We start from the raw sequence: 21,288 nt of genomic DNA on the forward strand, positions 1-21,288 counted from the left end.
GCACCCGTAAGCAGCAGGTCCCAGGGGGCCAGAGCTGTCCTGAAGCACCTAGGGCACGAGCCATGTCTGAGAGCCGCCCAGAGGCTCTCGTTACCTTCCCATGTGTTTGTAAAGCATTCTCCAGACCTCAGCTCACTCATACCAATGTCTGGAATGGTCAGAAACTAAGTTCTTACAGCAGCTCCTTCTAATTCATGCCTGTTCCCCCACCCCCACCCCACCCACCCCGGGGCCTGAGGATATATGTCTTTTGACCTGTATTTTTTTCCAATGAAAAAATACTCATAAATGGAGTATTTCATGCTATCATTAATAATTTTGCATGGAATGGTAATTACTTGGAGCCAGAAATTATTTTTTTGGGAATTTTTAAAACCAACTTAAGTATAATTTACATCCTCTTTTAAATATTTATTCTAGGGCGCACGTGCCTGAGACGGGCAGAGGGAGGGAGGGAGAATCTCTGGCAGACTCCCCACTGAGCGTGGAGCCTAACACAGGGCTCGATCGCACGACCCTGAGATGTTGCCCTGAGCTGAAATCAAGAGTTGGTCGCTTAACCGACTGAGCCCCCCAGGCGCCCTGATTTACATCCAATAAAATGCACCAATTCTAAGTGTACAGTGAGTTTTGACAAAGTTTACGCCCGTATAACTACCACCACGGTGAAGATATAGAACATTTTCATCACCTCGAGAGCCTGGCTATTTGGAGTTTGGGGGAGATCATAAAGATCGCCCTAGTCCAAGACCCTTTCTTCCCAGAATGGGAAACAGAGACCCAGAGCAGGACAGTGATTTGTTCAAGCTCACGTGGGCTTTTTGTGGCTTCCTCGATATCGCTTCTCTGACTAGTCCTCTTTCTCTCTCCGGCTTCCCTCCCGGGCCCAGTTCTTGCAGGAGGATGTCTCCCCAAATCCCGTCCTTGGCCCACACCTTCCCTGGGTGTTTTTATCCGATGCTCAGCTTTACCGGTTCCTCCGAAGACCCTGCCTCACCCTGGAGTTGCCTGAGGCCTCAAACATCCTAAACACTATGTCCAAACCGAGGGTAAATAAGACCTTCTGTCATCCCAAAATTTGCGCCATAAAAGTCTCTTGTATTTAGCTTTTTTCCCATTTAACCTGCCCTAGTTAATGGTGACCTCATCCTCCAGACAGCTCCACTGAGGGAAGTCTCTGGTCTCGGACTTCTCTGTTTTTCTTATTCTCTACATCCTGTGTGTTAAGAACTCCTGTACACTCTGCCTCCAAAATTTCTTTAAACTCTGTCCTCATTGTAGTTCCCGCTACCCTATTGACACTGTCTTAATCTCTTGCCTGAAATATTTCGGTGGCGCTCCCTCTGGGCCTGTCCTGTGACTCTCTGACTCACGGATTCCATGAGTTTCGGGCTTGGGGGAGACATCTGGAAAGTGGTCTCCATCCTCAGTCAAGGACATGGAATTTTTCCGCAGAGGGAAACTGAGATTGCAGGACAGAGAAACTGGATTTGGGGCCAAGCTAGAGATGAGGCTGGTATATGGTGAGGGTGAGTGTCCCTTTGTCTGGGCCCTGGTATATTTTTCTGGGGCAGGAGCAGCTCCCGTGGGCGACACATTTCTGCAGCCTCTGACGTTGAGTTGCGACTCTTCTCATCCGTGCTGGGAAAACACAGTGTACTTCTGTCACGATGCTGTTAATGCCCCGTCTTGTGTTCTCGGGAGCTACGAAGGTGTATTTCTGGCACACTGATTGTCCTCAAGGGCCACGTGCTGTACCTCCTGTCACACCCCATTCCAGGAAGCGGTGAATCCTGCAGCTAGGATTCGTGTCCAGCTCAGCTACTAATTTGAACAAGTTACTTAAGCATTCTGTGCTCTAGTTTTCCTGTCTGTGAAAAGCGTGGTTATGCGAATTTAATCAATCTATGGAAAATGCTTGGCTTGGCATATGGGAAGCTCTCCATTAAGCGTTGGTTGAATTAAGTCAAATTGAATGCTTCCAGTTGTTAGCTAATCTGAAGTTTTTACCGCGATCCCGGGTCATGTGTAGCTGGGTGTCTAAAGTAGAAGCTTCCTGCTCTCATCCGTAAATTAGATTTAGAGGTAGAAATCCCATTTCGGTAATGTATGAAGTGAGACCTGAATCAACATCCATTGTATTTCATTTTCCGTAAGACTTTGATGCAGGTGAGGAATAGGTCACGTGAGGAATTAAGAAAGAAGATCTCCGGTTGGGTCCCCTCCGTCTTTGAAAGCCTTTACAAGGAAAGCCCTCCGCTTTAAGACTTCCTCATTTAATTCCCAGGGGACAGAGCCGTGGGCAGAAATCTGAATTGGGAAATTGTAGCTACATGTTTCTTGGGCTGAGAGCTCCCTGGAGATGCCTCATTTACGACGTGAAGCGCAGGGAAGGGGGCCCAGTGCCAGTGAAATCTGCCCGCCGTGCAGAAAGGAGGGTCGTAGCCCTGTCAAAGCAGAGAGGTCTCTAGCTTTGGTTAATTTACGATGAAGGCTCCAGACATCTATATTTCAAGGGTCAGCATTTCACAGGGCTTGAGGGCTCCATGCACAGTTGTTCCTGGAGCGGAATAAAAGGCTGGGTGTTCTCCATGGCTTTACTAACCCTGCATTTCAGCAGCCTTGCTCCCAGAGATTCATTTCCTTCCGTTGTTTTAGCTTTCGGGGCATATTAGGCTCCTAAAGCTGAAACCAAAAATAATAGCTTAAACGAGGTAGAAGTTTCTCTTACACAAAACCGTCCCGAGTCCTTCATTCATATGGTGGCTGGACAGCATCCTTGAGCTGCTCCAGTGTTGAGCTAAGGTCCAATATGGTGCCCTCCCGTGTTCGTGCTCTACACGTGGGAAGGTGAGAGGGAGAGAGAATGCGCCCCTCCCGTGTAAAGGTAATTCCTGAACATTGCACACGTCACAGCTGCTGCTCACTCCTGCGGCCCAATTTATCCCCAAGGCAGTACCTGGTGGGTGAGAGGCGGGGAAATGTTTCCTTCTATTCTGGATGGTTATGGACCCAGCTATAATTTGGGCTCTTGTTACAGTAGACAAGAAGTAGGTAAGGAGAAACCTCTATCTCTGCTGCAGTCATGGCCTCTGGAAGTGCAGCTGTCATGGGCCATCTGGGTCTCTTACTAGGGAGAAAGATAGAAGGCGCTGTTTAAAAACAGGCTTGTGGATTCTTTGCCTTTGAGCTCTAGCCCCATCGAGGACGCTCTTCTATTCCAGTTTCGCAGTGAGAAGTTAATTCTCTTCTATTAGTTTTAAGATATAACACATTCTCACTAAGGAAGTTAACACCCAATCATTGCAGGAAATCTGGAAAATACAGGCAAGCAAAATGAATGCAACTAGGTTGCCCAGGAGTTCGCAGTTTAGGAGTCCTAAAGAGAGGTCAGAATTGAAATCCTGGAGCTGAATCCACCTTTTGAAGGAGAGAGAGCAGGAGGAAAGGCTGGCCGAGCTGCAGAGAAAGCCCACGGTGGGAGAAGGCGGAGGACCAGTCAGGAAACTTCAGGATGTTTTGGTAACCAGGGATGACTTCTTGTATTGTTTGGTTTATCGTGAATAATTCAGTGCTTGAAGATATGATTTTCTTGATGAATGCCATTGTAGCAGATTATTAATATCCAGGCAGGGGCACCTGGGTAACTCAGTTAAGTGTCTGCCTTCGGCTCAGGTCATGATCCCAGGGTCCTGGGATCAAGCCCCACGTCAGGCTCCCTGCTCAGCAGGGAGCCTGCCTCTCCCTCTCTCTCCACTCCTCCTCCCCGACCCGACCCCGCTCATGCTGTCTCTCAAATAAATAAAATCTTAAAAATAAATAAATAAATAAATAACCATTCAGGTGTTCCTGGGATGATGGTTAGAGGGTTGATAGAATAAAAACACAGCAGCAACTAGGGCCCAGGGCCCCACGGTGTCACTGCATAGGGTGAACTGTATTGCTGCAAGGAACAGCCTCCACACTCCACGCGCTGTCCACGGATGATGACCCAGAGTGAGACACGACTCACGGTTCCCGGCACTTCTAAAAATTAGCAGCCATGGTAATAAACATCAGCAGAGATGCGTTTGCTTAAATGTGCCTCATGAATGGGGGAAATGGTTGTATTAAAATCCTCTCTAAGGCAAACCTCTATTAAACCAGTTTTCTGATGTGAGAAAAAGAATGAACATCCTTCTAAACGATACACTAGATCCCAGAAGGCATTTCTTAATAAATGCCATATATTGGTTCCCGGTGACTTGGCCAAGAGCAGTTTGGTTGAAACCTAGTTGGTCAAGTTTGTCCAGAATGTCAATCCTGAGGAGTCTCTGGGTGACGTAAATCCTGACGCGTGCTCGCAGATGTGACTCCTTCACCAGCTTTCAAAACCAGCAGCTTCCAAAACCGTTGCCAAGCCTGGCATTAGAAATGTACCAAAGCGCCCTTGAAAAATCCCTAAAGATCCCTTTTTATTATTATTTCCTTTATTTTCTCTTATTAAAAAATCAGTAGCTGCTCATCGCAGGAAAGTGAGAAAACTCATAAAAAAGAACCTGACTTACTGTGGTGATCATTTCACAGTGTCTACAAATATCAAATCCATATGTTGTGCGTCTGAAACTGCTCTGAAGTTATGTCAGTTTTATCTCCAGAAAAACCCCACAAGGAACAGCTTTCATCTTACCCACATAGAGAGAGCTGTGAATACCCAACCCAACCTTTCTTTTTTTAATGAGAAGAGATCTCACAACCTGTGTGTGTGTGTACACACTCACAGACACAATTTTATTGTTTCTTATACAAAGATAGTGCCAAACTACCTCTCTCAATTTGTTATTTTTTCTTATGTTTTAGAAATGATCAACTTCTCAAATGAATTAGGGAAGAGGCAGCCAGCAAGCAAGATGATGAGGGTTGATGGGGCAGAGAACTCACTCGGGGGAGACAAGGAAGGAGGGACCAGGGAGAAGAGAGCTGGGTGAGAGCACTGGCAACGTGGCAAGGAGGCAGTGGCTCAGTCCTGGGTTCTCGTCTCCAGGAACCGAGCAGACTCCGGGCAGCTCTCTGCGGAGGTCGCTGACCATGTGCGTCTGAGAACCCTGACAGGGCAGGGAGACAGGGAGGTGCTGGCAGAAACGTACAAAGGTGGCCACACGTGTTCTCAGCCCTGGGCTGTTGTCTGCACCTCCCAGGAGTTCCTGGGCCAGCTTTGAGCAAACCGTACAAGATCGGGTCATGTGCATGCATTTCATCGTTGAGAACAGAGATTACGCTGGTCAGAGAGAGGGGAATGGAACGTGTTAGCGGCCCGAGAGGGTTTCACTTCTCCTGCGTTCCGATAAGATCATCTTTGTGCTGGAGTGACCGTGGAAACGAAACGGCCAAGACACTGGCTTTTGAACTGCAGTCACAGAGGCTGCGTCTCCCTGAAAGCCAAGCCAGTGGGCAGTCAGACTGGGGCAAGCTGCTCACTTCCTGGGGCCGCCGCCCCTAAAATACCCCAGCGTCCTTGAAGGCGAGCATTGGAGTGGGGACACAACAGGAAAACCAGCCCATTTCTTTCTAGGTTTTGTGTTTGATGTATGCCAGCACCGTACTGAGTTCGGCAGGCTTCTTCACTCCTTGACCCCTCATACCAAGCCAGGGAGGTGGGTACCGTTACTATCGCATCTTACAGACGAGGACATCAAGCTAAGGGGACTTTAAGTCATTTGTCGAGAGTCCCACGGCTGGAAAGCAGCAGAGCCTGGATTCAAACGTGGGAGGTCATCCCCCAGGGCCAGGACCTTCACCACCAGCTCTTCTGTCTTCCTGGGAAGTACATGATGAACGTTTGTGGAATGAATAGATTATTACCCCTTGCAGCCTGTAGGGATAAATGCTTTCTGCTTGTTAGCTCAGCCCCATCTAAGAATAATCTTCACATGCCAAAAAAAAAAAAAGTTCTGTAATTCACAGAACTAAAACCTAGATGATACCATCTAGGTATCAGGTAAGCCCAGGGGGTTACTGGCTAGAGGAGTGACTTCAACAGCATTCTCGCCTCATTTGATTTGTGTGTGTGTGTGTGTGTGTGTGTGTGTGGTAAAATACACATAAAATTTACCATATTAACCATTTTTAGGTGTAGTAGTAGCATGAAGCACATTCACACTGTTGTGCAACTGTCTCCATCCATCTCCAGAACTTGCTCATCCTCCTGAACTCACACTGTGTACCCGTTTACCCACAACGCCCCATTCCCTCCCCACTCAGCCCCCCGCCACCATCTTTTGACTTTCTGCCTATGACTTTGACCACTTGAGGTACCCCCTGTACATGGAGTCGTACAATATTCGTTCCTTTGAGTGATTGCACTTCGCTTAATGTTTTCAAGTTCCATCCGTATTGTAGCACGTGTCAGAACATCCTGTAAAGGATGAGTAATACTCCATTGTGTGTATCACGTTTTATTCATTCATCTGTCAAGGGACATCTGGGGTGTTTGTGCCTTTGGCTGTTGTGAACGATGTTGCTGTGGACAAATACCTGTTTTGAGTTTGCTCTCATTTCTTTCGGGTATGTGCTCAGACGTAGACTTGTGGGGTCAGGTGGTTACTCTGTGTCTAATTTGTTGAGGAACTGCCACGCTGTTTTCCACATTTGATCTTGACCAACAGTAATGGTGCATATGAGAGCGTGTTATATGTAACATACTCCTTATGATTCTCTTCATGTTTTCACTGAGATTTGGCAGGAACAAGATGCTTTGTAGATGAATAAATAGGTAGGTTTGTTTGCTTCTTTTTTTTTTTTTCTTTCTACCTTAATTGATTGCCAGAGTAAACATGATCTTAACTCGATTTGCCTGGGAGAAGCACTTTCTGGTGAAAGGGCTGGAACCATGCATGCCTAGATGGGAGATGAGTCATTTTACTGGGTTTTGTTCTCAGGGCATCTGGTATAAAAGGAATTCTAGTAGTTCATGTGAAGTCATGCAAAGCTCAATAAAAGTTTTGGCAAAAGAAGAAGGCTGAAAGAAAGAGGAAAGCTTTCTTACAGGAGTTTTACGAAGAAATTCAGGACCATTTTTAAATCCTCAGGACTTTAGGGGCGCCTGAGTGGCTCAGGCAGTTAAGCAACTGACTCTTGATTTCAGCTCAGGGCATGATCTCAGGGTCGTGAGATCAAGCCCCAAGTTGGGCTCTGGGGTCAGTACAGAGTCTGCTTGTCCTTCTCCCTCTGCTCCTCCCCCCGCTCGTGCTTTCTCTCTCTCTCTCTCTGTCTCTGTCTAAAAAATAAATGAATACAATCTTTAAAAATCAATCAATTCATCCATCCATCCTCAGGCCGTTAATGTGGTCCCAAGCGTTTGGTGGGCTGTGTTGTTCCTGGCAGGAGGCGCTCATGGCCCCATGTCTGGCACGCCACGGCAGGATTAGGGGGTGGAAAGAGACCATGCATACTGGTGTCTGCATTTTCCCAGCCTTGCCTCTCTCCGCTGAGGACTGGCTGGTTGGGGGGTGGGGAAGCTGCCATTGGCTGGCCTTCAGAAGCCATCAGCAGGAGGCTTTCGTGGTGTTGGAATGAGATGTTCTGTTGAAGGGGTTCTTTAAAAACGTTTGGGTGGCGCCTGGGTGGCACAGCGGTTCGGCATCTGCCTTCGGCTCGGGGCGTGATCCCGGCGTTATGGCATCGAGCCCCACATCAGGCTCCTCCGCTATGAGCCTGCTTCTTCCTCTCCACTCCCCCTGCTTGTGTTCCCTCTCTCGCTGGCTATCTCTATCTCTGTCAAATAAATAAATAAATAAAATCTTTAAAAAAAAAAAAAAAACGTTTGGAAATTCTGTGTGCCTGGGCAGGATTATCTGCTCGTTGAGCTTCTCGGGTACGCGTTTCCCCGAAGACTGTACCTTCTGCCCCTTGCAGTGGCGGATGCAGGGTAGCTGACAGAGGGTGCCTGGGGGCGGGGAGGGAACGGGAAGTCCAGCTTCTCACCACGCTTGCAGAATGTCTTGCTCTCTTCTGGCCTGCCCTTTCCTCGGGACCTGGTGTGTACGATTCCTAAGTCAGGCTGGGGTTCTGCAGGGTGTTGGCTTCTCCATGGTAACCTCCTCTGGATGCTCGTAGATTTGAAGCTACTCCACTCTGCAAAATCACTTCCCAGGGGCACCTGGGTGGCTCAGTCGGTTAAGCCTCTGCCTTCGGCTCAGGTCATGATCCCAGGGGCTCGGGATCAAGTCCCACATGGGCTCCTTGCTCAGCGGAGAGCCTGCTTCTCCCTCTGCCCCTCCCCCTGCCCATGCACACTTGCAGGCTCGCTCTCCCCCTCTCATTCTGACAAAATCTTTTAAAAAAATTAACTTCCCATTCTCCCATCTACTGGCCATATTCCTATTAGACTCCATATTAGAATCATGTTCTTAATCCATGGATTTTGACCTTGTGTTTTTCTTAGTCCCATTATTTGGGATGTGAAAGAAGAGGCCAAAAATACTACTTTTGCAACATCTTGAAAGCAAAACTTTTCTCCCTCCTTCCTTTCTCCCCTCCCCCTCTTTTGTTTTTGGAAGAAGATACCGGCCATTGAATAAGAAGTGGAAGGAAGAGATGAGCGGTAACACGAAGGCATCTAAGAGTGGCTCTTGCTGTTTCCTTGCTGTGTTTATAAAGCTGCAGCTAGAACACTGTCCGGCCCTAAGCCAGGCCCTGTGCTAGGTACCTTTATTATCTGTAATCCCTGGGATAATTCTGCAAGCAAATATTATTATTCATCTTTTATCCATGAGGAATCTGAAACTCAGCGAGTTTTTTAAGAAATGAGCCCAAGGTCACATCGCAAGCTCTTTAAATGACAGAGCCAGGATTGTAAACCAAATTTGCTTGACCCCAAAGCCATTGCTCCATCTGCTGCATGTAGCTTGGCCCAGAGAACCCTAAAATACTCTAAACAGTGCAGTTCTTTCTCTCGTTTAAAAAAAAAAAATTCTCCGTCTCGTGCATATCTAGACAGCTATGCAAAGGACACCCCAAATAAATCTTAGGAAAATTTACGATTGCAGTGGAGCAAGTGTTGAAATATTTCTTGCCTTATAACTCACTTGACTTTTCAAGCCCCCTTCTTGTCCTCTAATTCTATAGGCAGTTTTGTTTTGTTTTGTTTTGTTTTGTTTTGTTTTGTTTTGTTTTTAATGCTCTTCTAGAACCTGCTAACAGCACCCAGTCCGATGATGGTATCTCTATCATCGTTTTCCTGATTCCATTTTTCCTTCCAAAAGCTCTCACACACACTTGGTTGCTGGGATAGATCTCTGATGCACTGTTTTTATTTATGACTTTGTATGTGTGTTAATGCCCCGGGGCACCCAGGGGAAGCCTCCACAGACTTTCCTGATTAGTGGATGCTGCCCTTTCTATGTAACAGCCACCTCTGATCACCACTTCCCCTCGCCAAGAAACGAGAAAAGCATTCGCATTTGGAAAACCCAGCTATGACACATGAAGCGGATTAAGAAGGACCGTCTCCCCAGAATCCACATGAGCTTTTCCCATCTTCGTTTGTTTTTCTTAAAGATAAAAACCACACCACCATGTTCGTAGCTCGGTCTAAGAAGTGTCTGTGCTTGCATAATGAGCGGGAGATTTCACTTTGGCTCTCTTGACTTCGTTATACACAAATGATGTTGTAATCAATCTTCGAAATGGCATGACATGTGCGGCCAGTGGTTTGTTTTTTTTTTTATACTTCGGAATATTTCATTGTTTATTTTAAATGGTGGTTTATGTTGAATGGGTGTTTAACATGCAACATAATGCAGTCTTCCCTGGAACTCTGCAAAAGCAGGAAGGTACCCTGGAGTCTCAGAATTCCTTCTCTCAAGCAGAGAGATGGTGTTAGGTATGCAATTAAGAAAAAAATGGCCAAGGGGAAGTTAATTCTTAACTGAGCAGGTATTTAAATGAAGCATGGCCATTCTGAAGCTTAGATCTCCTGATAGAGCTCCGTAGGCTTTTGAAAGCATATCCAATCACTGTTATTTGATTTCATAAAAAGGCAAATGACAGATTACTTTGGGCTCCCCTAAATGGATAATCCCAAGCCTTTGCAATGCTCAGCAAGATCAGAGTGCCCAAGTATGCTGTCTTGGACGTGGAAAGAGAGATTGTTGTAAGAGTTACATCCTTGTGCATGAACTTTGAAATGCCATCGAACTTTTCAGCAGCTGTATGTTAGGTGCGCTATTTAAATAGAAGGAGACAAATAGAACCATATGTTTCAATGTGCTGCTGTACTTAAGATGTATCAAAAACACGTGTTTCCCCTCCATCCAACTTTCCTGTGATTGCCTTGGGTTTCAGATAATCTGGGGTACTGTTCTTCCTCCTCACGGTTTTCTGTAGGACAGCTTCAAGTAATACAGTAAGAGCTGTAAAATGTTAATGAACATGCTATTAAGCAGTTTTCTTTCTGGTGGTTAGGAACTTGGACTTTCTTACGCCATGGAAAACTAGACAGAGTGTAAGTTTCATGGAATGTAAAGGTAGATCCTCTACCTCTGTTAAAAATAACAATAATCATAAATTTCTACCCCAGGGGCTTCCCTTGTCATGTAAAATTATGAATCAGTTGGAGATGTTGGGAAATTATGCCTAATTGGAAAACTCTGGATATTGCCACACATCCTTCATAGCGGTAAATCAATCTCTCTCTCTCTCTCTCTCTCACACACACACATACACACATAAAACAAAATATGCTGAGGAAAGATTCAAAATAATCTATATAGAGTGTACAGATACAGATTGGCAAATGCGTCCTTTGCGGGGGAGGGGACCCTTCGTTATTTCACTCAAGTCCGATTCGGGAGCATCCCACATACCACTGGTTTTTATGATGGAAGCCCACTTATTATGTTTTTGAAGTAAGATTGTCCACCGCAGTCGGATTGCACATGAGAAGTGTTGCAGGGAGAAATGAGGCTGTGCTGCTGTACCCAGGCGACTTCAGAATGTTCTTACCAGACATGTTTGTAAGTTGTATACATTTATACATTTTAATACATTTTATATAGAGTTTATACATGGATTTAATAAAATTCTTATAAATTTTTAAAGTTTTGGAAAGAGGGGCACCTGCGTGGCTCAGCTGGTTAAGCATCTGCCTTCGGCTCAGGTCATGATCCCAAAGTCCTGGGATCGAGCCCAGCATCAGGCTCCCTCTCAGCGTGGAGTCTGCTTCTCCCTCTGCCCCTGCTCCCCCCCACCCCGCCCCACTCATGCTCTCTCTTTCTCACGTGTTCTCTCTCTCTGTCTCAAATATATAAATAAAATCTTTAAAAAAAAAGGTTTAGGAAGAGATTGCTGAAGTTTCTCCTGTGAGTGGTAACCCGCCTAGCAGACCAGTCTACAAAGACTGATTTGACAGGGGCACCTGGCTAGCTCAGTGGGAGAGCACGAAACTCTTGATCTTAGGGTTGTGAGTTCGAGCCCCATGTTGGGTGTAGAGATTACTTAAAGTAAAATCTTAAAAAGAATAAAATTGGTTTGACCAATAATATAACTAGAGTATACTAATTTGTAAATGTAGAAAGTAATGTTAAATTATTGTCTTACTAAAATGTGATGGAAAAATACATTTAAGTGTATCAGATTCTTCTTAGAAGGCCTTGTTTACCTCGTGGAAGGTTTGGACCATTTGACAAAGGTGGGAGTTTGCTTTGGGACCCGGATAATGCCTAATTTCCCAAATCTGTGGCTCATGCCCCCATATTCACTACAACATACAAATCATGTGCTCACATACCCACACGGAAGCATCGATAGAATGCAGGCAATGTGCACTTCCCAGTCGTTGGGCCATATTTAACTCCCTTTCCCGTCCACCTAGAAAGCATGTCCAAATACAAATGATTGAGAGCAGTATTTCAATGGGAATAAACTTGAATGTGATTGCTCTTATGGTTACAAAGAAATCGTTTGATTTTTTTTTTATAATGATAGTTTAACCTTTATAGTCAATGCAGAAGATCTTGGGCTATATTCTGGATATTTGCAAATTCACCGCACCCAGGTTAATTCTTAGCCTCTGAATTAACATACTGATTTTGGAAGTGGTCAAGGGAAGCTTCCCAGGAGCCCAGCTGGGCGAGAATGGGAGGAAAGGGAAGAGTAATGAGGCTAGAGAGATGGAGAACAAAGGGAATGTCTGCTACAGTGGAAATGTCAGTGTTGTACACTTTCACACCCAGTGTAGACACTTTGTGACCATGTAGATCCATTTACAACCCTGCCATTTTTAATTCTGTAGTTCTCTTTGTTAAATTTACTTGCATTATGAATCCCACAAGACAGTAGTATAATTTTTGCTTTAAAATAATTACGCATGAAAAAAATAGCCTATTATATGTACGCAGACACTTACCATGCATGAGGCATTTCGTTCCTTCCTAAAGATCCAAGTTTTCCCCGGTACCCTTTTTATTCTGAAGAATTCCCTTTATCGTTTCTCATCACCCAGCTCTGCTGGTGATGAATGCTTGGTTTTCTTTAATCTGAAACGTCTTTATTTCATCTTCATTCTTGAAGTGTGTTTTCACCAGGTATAGGATTCTGGATTGACAGGCTGGTTTGTTTTCTCAGCATGTAAAAGATGTCCTACCACTGTTTCTGGTTACCATCGCTTTTGATGAGCAGTGCATGGCCACACGCTTATAGACGTGCACTTTCTCTCCGCCTGCTTTCAAGATTGTCTCTTTAGTTTTCAGCAGGAGGACTATGATGTCTCTAGACATTTTTTTTGTACATTTTTTGTACATATTTAACCTGTTTCAGGTTTGCTAAACATCTTTAGTCTGTAAATTTATGTTTTTCACTAAACTTGAGGGTTTTTTAAGATTTTAACTCATTTCAGAGAGAGAGAGCACAAGCGTGAGTGGGGCAGGGAGGGAGGGAGGCAGAGGAAGAAGCAGGCTCCCCGCTGAGCAGAGAGCCTGACACAGGGCTCAATCCCAGGACCCTGGGATCATGACCTGGGCCAAAGGCAGACGCTTAACCACCTGAGCCACCCAAGCGCCCCATCAACTTGGGATATTTCAACCATTTTTCAAATTTGGTTTTGGCTCCATTTTCTCTCTCCTCACCTTCCGGAGCACATAGACAAATACCATACATTAGAGCTTTTGAAATTGTCCCACCAGTCCCTGAGGTATGGTGCATTTTTTTTAAATCATTTTTTTTCTCTTTAAATTAGGTAATTTCCTGTGCCTATATCTTCAAATTCACTAATTCTTTCCCACTTCCTGTCACCACTCAGTTGTTAAACCCGTCCAGCAAGATGGTTTTTTTTTTAATTTGATATATTTCCCAGCTTTTCTATTTTGTTCTTTTCATAGTTTCTATTTCTCTTAGATTTCTTACTTTTTCATTTATTACGAGTGTATTTTCCTTTATATCATCAAACATAGTTGTAACGGCTGCTTTAACGTTGTGTCTGATAATTCCAACATCTGGAATTGGAGTTGGCATCATTGATTGTCTTTCCCTTGACAATGGGTCACATTCAACGTACAAGTTACGTTGTGGAGACCCTGGATCCTGTTCTAGTCATCCAAGAAGTGTTGGTATTTTTCCTTTAGCAGGCAAGTAACTTGGTGGGATGTAATATGAAAACCGTCTCATGGTAGGCTACAGCTCAAGCCTGCGTTGTAATTAGCCGGGATGTTTTGAGTCTGCTCCTCACAGGTGTGGTTCAGGGCTTACCAGAGCTTGGGAAGAATTTATATGCAGAATTTAAGGCTCCCCTTTCTAGCACTCTCCTTTCCAGGGTTTCCCTCAATTTTTCATTCCTCTGGTTGCCCCAGGTTTGTCCTCCATTGGATCAAGCCAAAACACACCATGGGTCCCCTGTGTTTTAGCTTTCCACACAACATAGCAACAGTGATAGGCTAAAGCCTTAAAAAATAGGAAACTTAGCCTGGGTTGGTCCCTTGTTCAAAATTTCAACTCTCCTCTTAAATCCTGCCTGCCTCTCTTTACTCACCATAACCTACCGGTGGTGATTTGCTTCTGTTTTGTCCAGAGTTTATAGTTATCTACAGGGGGTTGGTCTGTTAGGAGCTTACAACTCCATCCCAGAGACATAATCTTTCCAGTGGAGATTTACATTTTGAACTGATGACACCATTTCTCTGCCTCAGGCAGAGATACAAGTCTTGGAAATTGTTGTTAGAATTGCCTGTTTGTTGGGGCACCTGGGTGACTCAGTCAGTTAAGTGTCCAACTCTTTTTTTTTTTTAAGATTTTATTTATGTATTTGACAGACAGCCAGCGAGAGAGGGAACAGAAGCAGGGGGAGTGGGAGAGAAAGAAGCAGGCTCATAGCGGAGGAGCCTGATGTGGGGCTCGATCCCGTAACGCTGGGATCACGCCCGGAGCCGAAGGCAGACGCTTAATGACTGCGCCACCGAGGCGCCCCGAAGTGTCCAACTCTTGATTTTGGCTCAGGTCATGATCTCAGGGTCGTGAGATGGAGCCCCACATCAGGCTTCATGCTCAACGTTGAGTCTGCTTGAGATTCTCTCTCTCCCCCCTCTGCCCCGCTCCCACGTGCTCTCTCTCAAAATGAGTGAATGAATTGCCTGTTTGATGTTTTTTTAATTCAGATAATTTAGACACCTTTCAGTACCATATGTGGTACAGGTATAAAGCAAGCACTCAAATGGGAGTCAGAATGCTTGGGTTCCAGCCTCAGTCTTAATAATAATTAGGGAACTAATTATTATTTTAATTAGCCATCATTATGTTATAATTACTTATTAGCTAATTTTTATAATTAGTAAGTTATGTGAATCCCTGGCTTGTAGGCTGAGGGGCCTGGCCAGCTTCAAACTTCCTTTATGTCCCGTAGGCCTCTGATCATCTAAGTATCTTGATGTCTTTGTGTTAATCCACTTCATAGGATTCAAGGGATTAATTTCATATATTATGTGGTGAAAGAGGCATCCTGCTATAAGGAGGATGTGGCCGTGTGCTACTGATATTTCCCCTTTTATCTCTGCTTCCCTTAAAACTACACTTCCCCTTCTTTCCCTTAGACCTTTTTCCTGGGCACAAGTCTTTCAGTAACTGAGAAGAATTATATTTTTAATCTAACATCCCATTTAAAATACGTTTTTGTTTGTCTCTTAGGAAAAAATGCTGCAAAGGGTATAAATTTGTTCTTGGACAATGCATCCCAGAAGGTATGTAATATAAAAGATTATGTCTTCTTACCTTGTTTGTGACTAGTCATTAGGTGTCTATAAAGTTCAGATGTACATAGAATGTATGCGGGTTATCTGTATGTAATTTCATTTTTTCTGGCATTAAGTTCTTCCAGTTTGATCACTAAATCATTACACAACTTATACACATATTTTGAGCAATTCTTGTATTTCGGGTTTTAAGGTAAAGAGGCTGTCTTTCCCTAATCAGCATTTCATACACAGTTAGAACACAAGCACCTTCCGGACCTCTCTCTGTGCTTTTCATATGTTAAACTCATAGCCCCTTCAAGCCCTGTGCTCAGCCAGCACTGGGGAGACAGAGCAGTGTCAGACCTTGGCCCAGCCCTCATTCAAGGCCCACACCCTCAAGCCGGGGAGACAGGGTATGGACAGCATGGAATCAGAGAGACATGAATTTTTTTTTTAAAGATTTTATTTTTATTCTTATTTGTCAGAGAGAAAGAGAGGGGGCACAAGCAGAAGAGCGGCAGACAGAGGGAGAAGCAGACTCCTCACTGAGCAAGGCTCTCGATTCAGGACTCGATCCCAGGACCCTGGGATCATGAGCTGACCCAAAGACAGCTGCTTAACCAACTGAGCCACTCAGGCGTCCCAGAGAGACCTGAATTTTAATTACAGTTTCCGTATTGCCTTAGTTCATTCTGGCTGCTGTAACAGAAATACCATAGTCTGGTGGCTTAAACAACAAATGTTTATTTCTTTTATAGTTCTGGAGGCTAAGTCCAAGACCAAGATCCTAGAAAACTCCATGTCTGGTGAGAGCTTCCTGGTTCACAGATAGCCACCTTCTTGCTGTGTCCTTACATGGCAGAAGAGGCGAGGGAGCTTTCTGGGGTTTCTTGTATAGAAGCACCAAGCCCCTTCATGAGGACTCTACCCTCATGATCTAAGCCCTGCCCCCCAGAGCCCCCCCCCCCCATACCATCACCTTGGAGGTTAGGATTTCAAGATGTGAATTTCAAGAGGACACATGGATTCAGTCCATAACATACATCCTACCTTAGTTTTTGTGGGCAGGTATTAGTACTTGACTCATGGTGGTTTTCAGAGTATTACCACATGTAAGGTACTTGGAACAGAAGCTGGCTCTTATTAAGTGCTTGATAAATGGTGGTTCCTGCTGTTGTTTTTAATAATAACCACAACATGTGTGGTAGAGGCATTCAGGGCAGCAAGTGTCTGGAGGAGGCACGGAGCACAGAGGACCAGGGCAGTCCGAGGTGGTCTCAGGAAGGAGGGGCAGCTGGCTGATCAAGGAGGGCTGCCCAGGACATGGACAAGTAGGAGGAAGAGAGCTGCGAAAGATCCCACGCTGGTCCAGAGAAACTAAGAACTGTTTAGAGAGCGGGAGATTCGTTTGCCTGGGGCCGGGGAGAGGTGGGTGGGTAATGAGAAATAGGTTTCTTCCCTGTCACCCAAGAAGCCTGGGCTCTGTGAAGGATGAGAAGCCCAGCCAAGCCAAATCAGTTGCTTTATCTCATCGAGAGCAGTTTCTTCGTCTCAGAAATAAATGAATCCCCCCTGCATATTTCTGTCTTCGGTGAAAGGGTGGAAGAGTTCATTAAACCAAGCTGGGACCTTTGAAAAAGCTGCTTTAGGAAGGTTGGTTAGGAAATCACTTTACATAAGATGGTTTATGTGGCCTTGGGCGTCTCTGAGACTGAATTTCTCACTGCCAGCCAATTCTGTTGGTTAGAGCGTGGTGGGAAAAAACCCCACAAAGGTCAAAATAATTGCATTCTTTTCTAAGCCAGTTTTCCTCAGTCTGCAGCTGTGTCCTTTATATTTCAATTTGGCAGATACTAAGAAAACTAAGTTTAGGCCAGTCAATTTAAGATTCCAGCTAAAGACATTGCACAGCCTAAATAAAAACACATTACATGGATACCACATACTTAGGGTTTCTTGAAATGTGTTAGGTGTTGTGGTTTCAAACATCAGAGCCTGAAAGTAGTCTCCCCTCACCCTCAGTGGAGCCTGAGACACCTGCGATTATCATAGCCTTGCCGTAACTAACTTTCTGCTCTGTTGCTGTCGCTAGAACACTTAAGTGTTTTAATCTGTGGGAATAAGTCTGCGTGCGTGGGCTTCTTACTAAAGATCTCTTTAGTCATAAAGATTCCCATTAGCAAGAATGCAAAGTATAAATGTAGAATTTCGGAACAGATAGTGTATTGTTCAGAGGAACAGGTTTATTTTATTTTATTTAAAGGAATTAGTTGACAAGATTGTGGAGGCTAGCAAATCAAAAGTCTGTAAGATAGGCTGGAGACCCAGAAGAAAGTTACAATTTGAGTCAGAAGGCCGTCTGCCACTTTAATTCCCTCTTCCTTAGGGGAAGTCTTTTTTCTACTAAGGCCTTCGACTGATTGAATGGGCCCACCAAATATTTTGGAGGGGAATCTGCTTTATTCAGACTCTACCGAATTAAATGCTGATCCCACCTAACAAATATCTCTACCGAAACATTTAGAATATGCTTGACCAAATATCTGGGTACTGTGGCCTACCCACATTGGCAAATAATAAAGAGACTAGAATTTCTAAACACATGTGCTGAGAAGGTACAATTTAAAAGAGTGTGGTTACCTCGTATTTGTTCTAAGTCAAAAGTCACACACACATGGCCACATCTGACCCTCTGCCTATTTTTGTAAAGTTTTATTGAAACACAACCATACTCATTCACCTAAGTATTATCTGTGGCTGCGTTTGCCCTACCACCGCAGAGCAGAGTAGTGGTTGCCAACCAGATCTATTTTGCTAAGCCCTGCTGTATTATTGTGATTGGCCAGGGGATAGAATAATGTGATTTGTTCTAGCTCAACAATTATTAATTGAGCATAAACTGTAGGAAGAGAGTAGTGCCAGTTACTCCAGGGGACACAGTCCTTGCCAGATAACCAAACAATAGTAAGAGCTAGTAATGAAGGCAGCAGAAGAGCAGGTTAAGCTTTTACTGTGTGTCGGGCACTGTGCTTAAGGCATCATCCAAGTTAACCTTCATAAAAGCACCATAAAGGCAGTATTACTGTCACCCCTATTTCATAGGTAAGAGGATGAAGCCTAAAGGACCTGAGGTTACAGAGATAGTAGCAGAGTTGGGAGGGCTGGTTCCGGAACCCATACTCTTCAGCATACTGCTGCATGCCTCCTAGCCTAGGGCCTGGGACAGAGTATAGAATTCCGCAAATAGGGCAAAGCACGGGAGCAAGAGAAGAAGTACAGAGCACAAAACGATGGCTGCGTAGGGGCACCTGGGTGGCTCAGTTAAGCATCTGCCTTTGGCTCAGATTATGATCTCAGGGTCCTGGGATCGAGCTCTCTGCTCAGTGGGGAGTCTCCTTCTCCCTCTTGCTCTCCCTCTCTTAAGTAAATAAAATCTTTTTTTTTTAAGATTTTATTTATTTATTGGACAGAGGGAGACACAGTGAGAGAGGAAACACCAGCAGGGTGAGTGGGAAAGGGAGGAACCAGGCTTCCCGCTGAGCAGGGAGCCTGATGTGGGGCTCAATCCCAGGACGGTGGGATCATGACCTGAGCCGAAGGCAGACGGTTAATGACTGAGCCACCCAGGCACCCCATAAGTAAATAAAATCTTAAAGAAAAAAAAAAACAACATTGGCTGTCCAGAGGTGATATGTAGCTGAGGAAACCATGTTTGACTGGCAGGAAACACTGGCAGGAAAAGCAGACCTGGCATCACAGTTGCAGGGGAGAGGATTTAGCAGGGGCAGCTTTCCAGGTCCTCACGAGAAAGGCACGATCCTTGTCACACGGACCCCGCCTGCATCGGAGGCTGACAGACCCACCCATTCCACCTTCCTATGCGGCGGAGCAAAGCCGGGCTTACTCCGTGCCCGAGGATCGTTGATCTGTGAGCACCTAGGGAAGATAGCGCAGAGATCGAGATGCTGGATCTAGTCTGGAGGTAAATGTGCAGCCGGAGCTCCTGACTTAGAGCCAGAGTCCCTTCAGAGGCTTGTTAAACATCAGTTTGTAAGGACTGGGAGGAGGAGATGCTTTCATTCTTTTCAAGTAAGAGGGAGTCCAGAGATCTCCAGTCCTTCCCAGCCCCTCCTCAGCAGGCAGGATACACACACAAGCACGCACGCTCGCGCGCTCCAGCCCTGCATCCCTCACACCAGCTCTGTTCCAAAGCCTCCCTCACGCTCCTCCTGGCCTGCGTGACTTCCAGCCCTCACGCGATGGTGCCCTCGCCCCTCACTAGGGCCGACTGTTGTTTAGTGTTCATCTGGAAGGAATTGCCTGTCTTGACCGTAGCTGGTGGAAAAGCCCGAACAGGCCCCCGGGTGCCGCTGCAGGGCCCGGCCATCCAGAGCACCTTTGCTTTCCAGATGAGTGGCAGACCACAGGGCATGCGGCGGCCGCCCGTGGCCCCAGGAGTTATCCCCCCCCCCCCCCGTAAATGTCGCCAGCAACGTGTCTTGGCTCCGGGCAGAGCGCAGGAGGCGCGTCTCAGACCCAGGCGCAGCGTCTCCGCCCCCATGTGCCGGGCGACTGTGGCTGATGCGCGCGCACCCTTGTCTCTTTCAGATTACGACGTGTGCGCCGAGGCGCCGTGTGAGCAGCAGTGCACCGATAACTTCGGCCGGGTGCTGTGTACCTGCTACCCGGGGTTCCGCTACGACCGGGAGCGACACCGGAAGCGCGAGAAGCCCTACTGCCTGGGTGTGTGGGCGTCACGCGCTCGTGTTCCGGCTCCGGGGGCGGCGGTGCTGGCCTTTGCTGGCTGCTCTCCACCCGTGGGGCCAGCTCCCCGGGGCTGCTTTGATCTTTGCCGCTTCCTTTCTGTCCCGACGCTCAGATGATAGTATGCCAGCCGTCAGTGCCCTGATCAAAGCAGCCGTGGCCGAGGAGTTCTTCAGGGAGCTGGTGCCAGTCAGGGTCCACCAGGCAGTGAGAGACGAGAGCGGGAGAAGGGGAGCATTGTCAAACGGAAACGAGAACCACGTCAAACAGAATATAAGTGGGCAGAAACGTCAAAACACAGACGAGACCCCCCCTCCTCGGGGAAGGCTAGGCAGCGAGGCGGGAAGGAGGACGGGCCCATGTGGCAGGCAGATTGGAAGTGAGTCAGAGGGAGCTGAAGCCAGCCACCTGGACTGCAGCTGAGCGAGCTCGCCCCGTCCCTCGCCACCGGCAGGGTCCTTCCCTCACTGGCCAGCCATGCCCTCTTCACGTTTCTAAGACAGGGTGATGGTAATTGTCGCCTGGAGCCATGTGTCCCCAAGTGTGGTCAGGCCGTGGCTAACCTGACTCAGAAACATCTGAGGTTCTTGTTTTTCAAAAAGATTCCTGGCCTCGCTTCCAGAGCCTGAGGGTGGGTCCAGAAATCTGCATTTACACAAATGTTTCCAGTGACTCCCATGCACAGGCAAGTTTGAGAATCAGCTGGAGGATGAAGCGAGGAGCCAGACACATGGTCCCAAGGGGAGAATAAGCGAGCTGTGATGAGTGGCCCCTCCTTCTCTGCCCCAACAGGGGCTCTAGTTGAAGAGAAGGTCTAGATATTAGCCTCCTAGCTGCTCCCCAGTGGCACCTGTGGTGGCACTCCACACTGACAAAGAAGAGGATTGAAACCACTAAGTGACTGGGGTCGGGACCAATGGCGCCTCCTGCAGAGAACATGGCGCACCACTCTGTCTCTCTGAGGTCCAGGCGCAGGGGCTCTTCTTTCAGTTTATGGAAGCCACGGTACTCTGCTTCCCATTTGGGGCTCCACAAAACTAGTGTTCTGCTAAGAATTCTCTTTCTCTCCTTTCAACCTCATCCTCCCTCCAGACAGGAGACGCAGCTTCACACTTAGGTGTAGGGCAGAGGCCTGTGAAGAAAGGTGTTCAGCCTGAACGATTGCACAGGTGAATGCCGCTGTGACACTTATTCCGCGGATGACGTAGTACATACTGCCAGGGTAATGTCCAAATGACCACACACACGGGCCTGCCAGAGGTGGGTCCCGGGCAGCCGGTCCAGGGAGTGGCTGGGACGTTGTCAGCGTCCCAAAGTGCAGGGCTGA

At 46.4% G+C, this 21,288-nt stretch overlaps 1 protein-coding gene across 1 annotated transcript in view; it reads left to right on the top strand.

Moving 5' to 3' along the window:
• CCBE1 (collagen and calcium binding EGF domains 1) overlaps positions 1 to 21,288 on the top strand; it is a 226,333-nt gene that overhangs the window by 176,011 nt on the left and 29,034 nt on the right. Inside the window, exons 3-4 of the mRNA XM_045790202.2 lie at positions 15,151 to 15,203; positions 19,806 to 19,940. Of these exons, the coding sequence (XP_045646158.2) occupies positions 15,151 to 15,203; positions 19,806 to 19,940 (188 nt within the window). The remainder of the gene's footprint in view (positions 1 to 15,150; positions 15,204 to 19,805; positions 19,941 to 21,288) is intronic.

The sequence above is a fragment of the Ursus americanus genome, chromosome 19 (genome assembly GCF_024610735.1).
Source record: "Ursus americanus isolate L20-20 chromosome 19, mUrsAme1.1.p, whole genome shotgun sequence".
In the NCBI taxonomy this organism is placed as follows: Eukaryota; Metazoa; Chordata; class Mammalia; order Carnivora; family Ursidae; genus Ursus; species Ursus americanus.